Source organism: Gracilinanus agilis, chromosome 1 (genome assembly GCF_016433145.1).
Source record: "Gracilinanus agilis isolate LMUSP501 chromosome 1, AgileGrace, whole genome shotgun sequence".
Taxonomy (NCBI): Eukaryota; Metazoa; Chordata; class Mammalia; order Didelphimorphia; family Didelphidae; genus Gracilinanus; species Gracilinanus agilis.
Genome location: NC_058130.1, coordinates 712250955 through 712262044, shown reverse-complemented (window position 1 = coordinate 712262044; position 11090 = coordinate 712250955). Strand labels below are relative to the sequence as shown.

Sequence of the window (11090 nt, the reverse complement as noted above, 5' to 3'; positions counted from 1 at the left end):
CATATTCCAGTCTAGTAATGCTGCCAAAAAAGGAAATGAGGTTACCTTGGCTATGACCTGTTCTAGCTGAGCTATGCTGGCTCTTCGTGAAAGTCAATATGCAGGAATTCATGATTTATCTCACTAACTAACCCTTTACTTACATCTCCTACAAACGTTGCCAAGAATCAGAGAACATAGAGTTCATATTCTTTTCTCCTGCCTTTCTCAAAAACATTTATCCATCTCTAATTTTAGAATATCATCTAGTCCAACCTTGTAAATCTGAAGCTGAGATTCAAATTTCAATCTGAGTACTGAAACCCAAATCCAGGGCTGTTTCCACCATTAGTGTCTTTCTCCTTGTCTGAAATAATTTTTTCAAGCATCATAGGCACCATCTATGTAAAAATTTCTTCCTATAATTTTCTAGGTACATGTTATTTATTTTGTAAATATCTACTTTTGTACATCATGTCCCTCCCTAACTCCCACTACTCCATGAAAAGTAGCTATCTATCTGTGATGGTAGGAGTATAATAGCCAGCAACCCAGCTCTAATTGGTTCACAAAGGAATGTTAAATTTTCCTTTTTTTTCTCTTTGTACTACATGGGAATTACTTTTTAAATTTTTTTATTTGTTTGTTTGTTACATTAAAGTTCCCAGGTTTCTCCCTCCCTCCCTTCACTAAAGAAGGCATCGTTTGACGAAAAAAAAATTTATAAATAAAATTGTCTTGTTTGTATCAGTTCTGTCTTTTGAGGTGGACATATATAAATTATTTTTCAAGCAATATTTCTGTTGCTGTATATAATGATCTCTTGGTTCTGCTTGTTTTGCTCTTCATGATTTCATGTAGGTCTTTCCATGGTTTTATTTTTTCATTGTACCCTGCTAATCATTTTTCACTGCACAATATTATTACATCACAATCATATGCCATAGTTTGTTTAGCCATTCCCCAATTGATGGATGTCCTCTGTTTCCAGTTCTTTGCTTGCACAAATTTTCCAGTGTGAGCATTTTACTCCTTAGAAATCTACTCCTTAGAAATTGTAAAGACTAAACCATTATTAGCAAAGCAAGTCTCCAAGATAATCATAAGGGATTTCAAAAGAAACTGTTGGAGTCTGAATGCAGATCAAAGCTCTTTATTTTCTTCATGAGATATTTATTGTATGTGGGATAATGTCTTTCATGACACTCTACCTTACTCATGGTCTGGAAGAACTGAGATACACTTGGACACTGATAGGCCCATGAACAGTCCAGGGATGCCAATTCAGGCATTGGCAGTCCAACAAGCCATTTTTGAAGGAGACTTACCATCATTACACTCACAGAATCCTGGGCCAGCACAGACAGAAGTCCTAGAACAAGATCAATGGGATTTGGGGGACATAGAGATAGAAACACCTTTGGTACCTGTTGACCAGACAGCTAAAGACAGGGAACCTTTGGTTATGGCGACAATAGGAGATCAAATCTATCCTGCTCTTATTGATACTGGAGCAACCCGGTCTGTGTTGACATCAGCACCAGAAAATTGTGCACTAATGGGGTCTGTGAGAATAAAAGGAGCCACTGGGCAAATGGAGTTGGTGCCCAAGCTAAGATCTAAGATGGTGAAAATAGGCCCAATGACTTTAGATCATTCTTTTTTTGTTGATACCCGGTTGTCCATCCAATCTCCTGGGGAGGGAGGTTCTTTGTAAATTAGGTGCCACTATCCAGTGTGATAGGACAGATATTCCTACACTTACCCAAACGGTCACTCAAACACCATCCCTTGCTATTCCTAGGGCAAGTGGAGGGTGATGAGGAGGAACAACACATAGGGAGTATCTTTGAAATACCGGAAGATATCCCAGAGGCAGTTTGGGCTAAGCATTCAACTGATGTGGGAATTTTAAAATCTGCCACCCCAGTTAAGATCGAGGTGAAAGAGGGTACTCCACCTAGAATCCCTCAGTATAAGTTGAGCAAAGAGGCCACAGAGGGTATCTGTTCTGAAAGCCATCTGAAATGGGTACAAGCCCTCCCCATTGTTCTTTTTTATTTAAGAAGTCAACCCTGTAGTGACACAAGATTGTCACCGTATGAACTCCTGTATGGGCACGCTCCATGGCATAGTTCATCCCAGAAATCAGCTCTCTTGTCACACATTGGAGCTGAGTGTCAGTATATAGATATATAAAAGCTTTGAAAAAGAGACTGGATGAATTACACAAACTTGGTTTGTTAACCCAGAGAGTTCCTTTGGACTTTAGCTTACATCGGCTTAAACTGGGAGACATGGTCTATATAAGGGACTTTACAAGAAAATCTGTTCTAGACCCTAAATGGGTCGGGCCTTTCCAGATGCTGTTAACTAGCCCAATTTGTGTGAAAGTTGAGAATAGAGACCCGTGGTTCCACATCACACATGTGAAACCTGCTAAAGAACATCATGAAAAACCTCCTGACTTAGAGCAAAATGAAATGAATGCACTGCCAGATCCACAGCAAACAGACAGTTATGATGAAAATGAATGAACTGCTTGAAATTCTAAAAAGGAAAAAACAAGAAGAAAAAACTGCAAAAAATTTTTTGCAACACAAAACAACACAAAGTTAACACAATTATATCACAACAACTAATGTTCCTGATTAAGAAGGTGACAAGTCAACCATCAGACAAGACGATAGATGGCAGACAAGTATGCATGCAGTACAGAGGAAGAAATGAAGAACACAGAAGCTGGAAGCTGCAGAAATTTACAGCAGAGGTGGCAACAAGGAATGGACAGAGTGTTGTAATCTTTATTAAGTATTGTTCAGGAAGAGGACTGGAAGGAAGAAATACGTGGAGCAGCAATATTATGTTATTCACATTGCACATATGAAACATCACACAGTAGTTGCATGCCACACCACATATGGCCACACAAGGAGGATTATGATTCTCCAGTGGGCCAGGAGATCCTTGCAGTAGGGGTAAGTATGTGCATACATCAGTATTCTTTAGTTCATTGGATACAACACAAACTGTTCATTTTTTGATATAGACCTCATGTAGATAAATGAGAGTCTCTTCTGTATATATGTATTATATGTACATATGTATTATATATAAGGGAAGGGTATTATCCTAGGATCTCTAACATATCAAAAGATCCATTGTTTGTTTTTTGATTTGGTAAACATCAAGGTAACTTCCATCTGTAAATAGGCATTGTGGATAGCCTGAATTATAATTACTAACCCATAGAATAGAATTACTAACATCGTAGGGAAAGATAGCTTTAGGGATCTTTGAAATACAAGAGTTAGTCAGGGAGAGTCACTATAGTCTATAAGAATAGGTAATGTATATAGTGTACATATATTAATGACTAACAAAATGAAATTAATATATTAACAATTTAGAATTTAGGATTATTAATACCATTAACTTAGCTTAAGAAAGGTACTAACATGGAAACTTAGTTCTATGACATTTTGCATATAGAGTTTTACCATATTTCTTTTGTTATGAGTTAGGAGCAAGTTTTAGAAGATCTGTAGGTTCTTACATTTTTGCTTTGGATGTGTTTCAAAGATGTTTGCATTGCATGCTTTAGGGATAGTGCTTGCAACTTATAATTGTTGCAGTTTTGGAATTTCTGTTTGTGATAATTTGTTGCATGTGTTATGATGCTTGTATTTTATTCCAAAACCTGTTTTTTCCCTTGTTTATACTTTCCTTTTTCCCTCCTTAGATAGGGGTAGATAGTATAGAAAGCAATAGCATAGCAAGACTGTTAAGGGGTTTGGAATAGGACATTTAGGAAGTGATTTAGGTTTAGTGTAGACAGGGTAATCTAGGCTACAATATCTTAAGCCTGCAGAATTTCCAGTGGAAATTCTAACTAGAAGAGGGGGAAATTACTGTTGTGTGGAGATGGAAAGCATGGAATCCCTGCAAAGATACAGGGACAGCCTCACCCAGGATTCCAGGGGACCCCCCTGGAGAACTTTGGGTGAGGGGGCAGTTGAGAGGAATTGGCAGTTACTTGGTGGAGGTTGAAGTGAGCAGACACCCTGCTTACTACTCCACACTTGGGGGTTCACTTGAGAGGCCATAGTGGCATAGCCAGTGTGGTTACTACATAAGGATTAACCTGTTTAGTAGGGTTAGTTTATATCAACTTCAGTACAACAAATATTTATTGATTAGAGAGTAAAGATATTCATTAATAGCAAGAGAGCCAATTTTAGTTAAGTGCCTCATCCCCTCCTGTGAGGAGGGAAGGGCAGCTTCAAACTAACAGTTCAGGGTCACCTTTCATTATCCTAAAACCCTCATTAACCTCTCTAGTTTACCTTGTTATTTCCTAATATAACCTTTACCTTCAATATCTGTGCCTGGTAATTATTTGGGGGAATACTCACAACTCAGTCTGGACATCTAGTTTGAATCCTGTCTGCTGCCAGTTTTAAGGAAGATCATCTCTGTCCTCAACAGTTATATAGCTAGCTTCCATTTACTCATCTAACTGACCTGTGAGGAATATAAATTAAAGAAAAAGGAACATCATTGGAGTTTCAGCCATAACAGAAACTTACCAGAATCTGATCCTGTCTCTATACCCAACTGAAGCAGCAACTGTTAGAGGGGGAGGGGTTTGAGATCCAGGAGTGTTTAGCCCCTTCCTTTCCTCACTGAAGCCTGTCAATCTGTGACTCTTGACTTGAAACTTTATTTGGCCCTGACACATTTATCTGCTTCTCCAAATTATCTGTTATCATCATAACATAGCACATCTCTATATTATTCTATAAACATCATTTGGGTTCCCCAAGAGTGCAGTAGAATGCTCAGAGAATGAATTCAACGTCAGACTGGAGGCTAATAAAAATAGCGACATTTACTGCTTTAAGGTTTGCAAAGTGCCTGCCATCTATTACTCATTTGAGTTTTACAAAGCCCTTGATAATAACCATCATTTGGTCTCTCCTGGCAGAATGTAAGCTCCGTGAGGGGGGGACTATTTCATTTTTATCTGTATCCTCGACACCTGGCATAGTGCCCAGGCTATACAGAGTATACTACTTCATATGTTCGATGATTTATTGATGACTTGTGTGCATGCACGCTGATCGCAAGCAGTAATTGTTTCCGTTTTGCCCAACCCCAGCAGCTTACACAAAGGCTTGAACACAGTGGGCACTTAATGTTTGTTAGGCGGTCTCGCTGTCTGTCTCAGTCCAACCCCATAAAGAAGAAAGGAAGAGTGTGGTATGATATATGATATGATATGATGTGATGTGATGTGTGTGACGTGATGTGACGGAACGCGATGCGATGTTCTCCAACCCGGCTACAACAGAGCCTACTGACCACCTCTTATATAACTAGGTTTGCGCACGCGCCTGCACTAATGCCTGTCCTGGGCCCCGCCTCTCTCCCAAAATTTTCAACTGATTGCTTCCAACGTATTCCGCAAGAGGGCGCAAGCGAAAAATCTTCCAGTCCTCACACCTCTATAGTCGGTAACGAACAAAGCTGTCCCGGAAGTGGTTGGGCTCCCAGCCACTGAGCTTCCGGGGTAGGAGGGGGAGGCTGAGGTGACCCCGGGAGCCGACGCCGAGGCCGAGGCCCGGGCTTCGGAGGCAGCAGTCAAAAATGGGTGCGCACCTTGCTCGGCGCTATTTCTGGGACGCGGAGGTGGAGCCCGACCCGTTGAAGATGCCCACCTTTCCTCCGGATTATGGCTTCTCGGGACGCAAGGAGCGAGGTGAGGGCACTCGCTGAGGCTAGGGGAAACCGAGGGACGGCGACGAGGGAAAAAATCTCCCGAGAACGGGCCCAAGATGCTGCCGGGGGTGTGGTGCCTCCCGCGGCTGATAGGGGAGGATCTGGGACCCCTCCCCAGGTTGGGGGAGCCTGGAGGCGGCGCGAAATGCCGGCTCTGCCACTTCTACCTCTGTGACCTTGGGCAAGTCTCTCTACTTAATTAGTGATCAGTTACCTCCCCTCCTGTAAAATGAGGGACTTGGACCAGATTACCTCCGAGTCCTCCTCTTGTCCCTATTTGCCTTCCTTTCTTTGGACAGCCCTGAGCGTAGTTTTAATGGGTGCTAACGTGTACCCATTGCTTCTGGCTCAAAAACAAGACCACCCTACTCTTGCCTATGACAGCTATTTCCTGAGTGTTTACTATGTGCCAGGCATTTTAGGAATAGAAGGGGACTGGAATAGCACCTACTATGTGCCAGGCTTATGAAGCCCTTTTAACAGTTATCTTAAATAAGCTTTACAGCCCGGGGAGGTGAGTTCCTTTTTTTTATCATTGAGGAAACTAAGCAGGCCAGAGGTTTATGTGATTAGTCCATAATCATACTGCCTGCCAAATATTTAATTGCTATCCCGTATGAACTTTCTCTTTTTCAAGCTAAACAGCCACTGTTCCTTCTACTAGTCTGAATCACTTTACCTGGCTTGGTTACCTGGCTTGGTTGCCCTCTAGCTTCTGTCTTTCCTAAAGTGTGCCCAGAATAGTTTTGATAATTCATACATATGTATATATGAGGCTTTTATATAAATTATTTCATTTATCCTCACACTAATCTTGTGGAAAAGTCACTCGGTGTTATTGTTCTCATTTCAGATGAGGAAATTTAAGATTATAAATTAAGTGGCTTGCCCCATAACACAGAAGGACAGAAGTAATAATAGTCAGTCCCATTCTTCCTGACTGAATACAGACCACTGAAGTGATCTGTCCAGAATATAAATCAGTGTAACTGTGATATCCCCAGCTACTTCTCTTAATTCAACCTAATATTGCATGTTCTTTTGGCTTTCCTATTACTCCTGATTTGTATTGATTTTGCAACCCCCTAAGACATTTCCCCCCCCCAGTTCTCACCTGACTGAAGTATGAAAGTGTAGTGGCTTTTTTTAGTCTTCAAGTGTAAAGCTTTTGCATTTCTTTTTTTTTTTTAAACCTTTACCTGTATTGATTCCAAGGCAACAAGGGCAAGACAGAGGAGGTTAAGTGACTTGCCCAGGGTCACACAGCTAGGAAGTGTGAGGCCAAATCTGAACCCAGGACCTCCCATCTTTCCACCAAGCCACCTAGTTGTCCCCTTACATTTATTATTATTAAATTCCATCTTACTATTTGTAGCCTAACCTAGCTCGAAAAGATCTTTTTGGACATTGTTATCCAACATCTTAGTTCTATTAGTTGTATATCATTCACATATTTAATAAAAAATGCCTCCATCCAAGTTACTGATAAAAAGTGTTGAATGAGGACAGATTTCTTTGAGCATTCACCCTACAAGTTTATATCAACTCCTTAAATACAATTTCAAGTGGACCTAAGTGCCTGCTGCCACCTAACATCTCATCCACAGGGATGGTGTCAGAGGTGCTATCAGATGCTCAGCTCACATCTGACTAGACTTCATTAAAAGCTTTGCCAGCCCTTCCTATTTTTAATTCATTTCCTTTAATATAATATGTTCCAGATTTTTTACTCTACCCTCAGTTTACAGGTTTTGTACTTTTTCCTTTTTTGGAAAATTATGATATTTGCTCTTCTTCACACCTATAGCACTTCTCCTATCCTCCAAGATCTTTTAAATTTCACTAACAGTAGCTCCGAAATTTAACTAGCAGTTTTGTGTATCCAGGATAGCCATGTCTGATGTCATGAACTTGTTGAGGGCAATCAGTAGCTCTCCTGTCTTGTGTTTCAAATCCCTTTTAGCCATTTGGGGTCTCTTCTAAGCCTGAAAATCAACCAGGCACAACTTAGGAGCTTTCTTTGATACTCCTCTCCACTGATATAACTTCTTGAAAGCCTTCTTTTGCTATCTTTACTATCCATCACCAGCCTCAGTATATTCTGGGCTTTGGCACTTCTGACACTCTTCTTAAAGAGTATTATAGCATTTTCTTTATTCATCCATCCTCTGTCCTTGGTTCTGTTTCCTATACATACTTTTTTTTCTTTTTTATAATTCCCAGGTATCTCATCCCCTCCTTCCCTCCCTCCCTCCCTGAATGAGAAAAGGCATCCCCTGATAAAACAAATATATATATATATATCTTTTGTGTTTCTTTTTTATCAGTTCGTTCTTTGGAGGTGGACATTCACAAACAAGTATTAATAAAGTTCTCTGGGTTCTACTCATTTCACTCTTCACTACTTCATGTAGATCTTTTCAAGTTTTTAATTATACATGCCTTTTTGAAAAAAGAAAAATCCTAAGTCCATAGTGGTCTCTTCAGACAGCTCCTCCTTTCTTCTCCCCTCAGAATTGTTTATGTTTTAACACTGAAATACTGTCCTTCCCCAGATCTCTTTTAAAATATGCTCTTCCAGGGGGCAGCTGGGTGGCTCAGTGGATTGAGAGTCAGGCCTAGAAGGAGGTCCTAGGTTTGAATCTGGCCTCAGACACTTCCTAGCTGTGTGACTCTGGACAAGTCACTTGACGCCCATTGCCTAGCCCTTACCACCCTTCTGCCTTAGAACCAATACACAGTATGGATTCCAAGTTGGAAGGCAAAGGTTTAAAAAAATCTGCTCTTCCAGCATCTAGAGAACATGTTTTTTTCTGGTTTTTCTGTTTTTTGATTGTTTTATAAAGAAGTCACTTCCTCAACAAAGTTCCCATCATTTCTGTTTCCACAGCCTGTGCCTCTGTGTTATTCAGTTGGGTCTAGTTCAGTTCTCCTGATCATTTTCTTTGCAGGGGATGCAGATTCCAGTTTGCTATACCCAGTAAGAGAGGAGTAGTGTACAGAGTGGTAGTCAAGGAGGCTCCCTGAAGGAAATGAGGGAAGAGGGCCTAGTAAGGCAATGAGAGATAGTGGCAAGACCCCAGCCTATTTTTGTCTTTATCCTGGTTTTCCAATGAGTGCAGAGATGGTGGCCACACAGCAAGAAATGAATGATGCACAGCTGATGCTGAAACATCGGGATTACTGCGCACACCATCTCATCCGACTACTCAAGTGTAAGCGGGATACCTTTCCCAACTTCCTGGCCTGTGGCCATGAGAAGCACGTCTGGGACCTCTGCGAGCACCAGGAGTAAGCTTCATCTCTATTATACCCCAAGCCCATCCCATTCATATGCTTTCCACAGCTTTTCCTTCTCAGTCCAACCCATTCCAACCCCATGCTTGAAACAAAGGGTCAGCTCACACCCCCACACCCCCAGGATCAGGAGTAAAGCCTCATTCCACCCATCACATCACTAAGCACAAACAATTCTCATCCCTCCTTCCTACTTCTTTTCCCTGCCTCCCCCCTCAAAAAACCCTGATGTTCTGCACTGAGCACCAGGAATAATTCCCTGGCTACCCCACACCCACCACTCCTGAGAAAGGATATCATGAATCATGATATTTATGGGGAGAAGGGAATCAATAAAATCAACTTGACAAGCACAGAAGGATCAGTAGAATATGAAGTTGAAAAGGAAATTTGGGACCAAACTGTGAAGGATTTCAGTTGTCAGGCTTATTGGTTTGAATTTGATCCTTTGAACCAACAGGAGCTATTTTCTGCCCAGACGAGTGGTGTAATCAGAGATATGCTTTAGGAAGGTGCCTGGTGGACTGTGTTGAAGAGGCACTGGAGGTGGGGAAACCAGTTATAATGTAGACTTTGTCAGTAACCCAGGTGAGAGGGATGAAGTCTGAGCTAGAGAGGTTAGTAGTGCAGATGAATATTAGTGAATACAGATAAATCTGAAATAACCGATAATTCAAATCCTAGGGTAGAAACCTGCTAATTGATTATCGTTGGGAGGAAGATGAGGAACTCAGCTTTGCCCATGCTTGGCAAAATGCCCTGGCAGAATTCTAGGAGAAGTCCAAGAAATAACAAGATGCAAGTCCCAAGCATGAGGAAGTCAAGGCTAGAGATGAGATTAGGAAAGCCTTGGGACAACGGTATAACTCCTAGCACCTATCCATCATTCACAATTCCTAGCAAATCCAGCTTTGCAAGTGACATGATTCCCCTCCCCCAACACATGATCAGGAATAAATAGGAAGACGCTGCCAAACTAAGGAAAGCCCAGAACAACACTTGGGAGGTGAGGTTAGACCCAGTAAGAAAGAGAGCGTGTCATCTTAGAGATGGGAGAGGTTGCTTTAAATTGGACCTTTGGGCCTTAGGCTTCTAACTCCTAGGGATTCTCTCATCCATGAGCTAGGGGCGGTAAGCTGGGCTTAAAACATTGTTTATCCTTGACAGCCTTTTCTGGTTTCAACACCAGCTCCCCGCACCCCACATCCCCAACTCTAAAGAGAGCTAGTTGATTGGTTCCCAAGTTATCCCACATACCACAGACTGGCTATTTTATAAGAGAGAGCTGCTGCTGCCATCTTAGTAGGCCCCAAAGAGACCTTTTACCCTGTGGGAGAAGGTGTATTACAGATCAGTAGGGGGCATTGGCAATTTATGGGCTTGAGGGTGGAGGTTACCTTAGTGATGACTAGACTGACCCATTCCCATCTTTCTCCTAGCTATGTGGGCCGAATGAAAGAGTTTGAGCGGGAACGGCGTTTATTGGCACGACAGAAGCGTCGGGCAAAGAGTGAATCTTCAGCATCACAGTAGCCACAACCATACTAGGACCCCAGCTCTATCCCCATAACTATGTACCAACTGAATAAACATTTTTTGGCCTTCGAAGTCCACTCAAAGGCCTATGTTTGCCATTATAAGAACCACCCATCTACATAGTGGGGGCCTCAGGTATTCCCTGCCTAGCCCCTACCCCAACCAGGCTCTCTGGTTTCTGAGATCTTTTCAGAGGATAACCACATTGGGTATGGATGGCTCCCAAATCCTGAGCTCTCCCTAAGGACTGCCCTGAACTTTACAGGTTTCTCTGCTTTCAGGTACACCATGATTAGAGAGCCCTCCAGCCAGCACCCATGTTTATACTTATAACATTGATGTTTCCTTTTAAACTTCCTCAAGCTGGGTAGGCATTTTCATGCTTATTTTCCATGATATACCATGTAAACACCTTCCTTGGGGAAAGCTTTATTTGAGAAAGGAGAATAAAACAGGACCAGAGTTTTTGTTTTTGTTTTTGTTTTAAGAAGTGCTGG

General features: G+C 41.7%; 1 protein-coding gene across 1 annotated transcript; it reads left to right on the top strand.

The window, feature by feature from the left end:
- The first annotated feature begins 5543 nt into the window (after nucleotides 1-5543).
- NDUFB7 (NADH:ubiquinone oxidoreductase subunit B7) lies at nucleotides 5544-10665 on the top strand. The gene is made up of 3 exons (XM_044670597.1): nucleotides 5544-5740; nucleotides 8883-9051; nucleotides 10497-10665. The coding sequence occupies exons 1-3, from the start codon at nucleotides 5629-5631 to the stop codon at nucleotides 10588-10590; spliced, it is 375 nt and encodes a 124-aa protein (XP_044526532.1). The 5' UTR covers nucleotides 5544-5628; the 3' UTR covers nucleotides 10591-10665.
- Nucleotides 10666-11090: the final 425 nt, after the last annotated feature.

Coding starts and splice junctions, on each gene's coding strand:
- NDUFB7 (XM_044670597.1), top strand. CDS start 5,629: ATGGGTGCGCACCTTGCTCGGCGCTATTTCTGGGACGCGGAGGTGGAG. Junction 5,741..8,882: donor CTCGGGACGCAAGGAGCGAG/GTGAGGGCACTC, acceptor CAATGAGTGCAG/AGATGGTGGCCACACAGCAA. Junction 9,052..10,496: donor GACCTCTGCGAGCACCAGGA/GTAAGCTTCATC, acceptor TCTTTCTCCTAG/CTATGTGGGCCGAATGAAAG.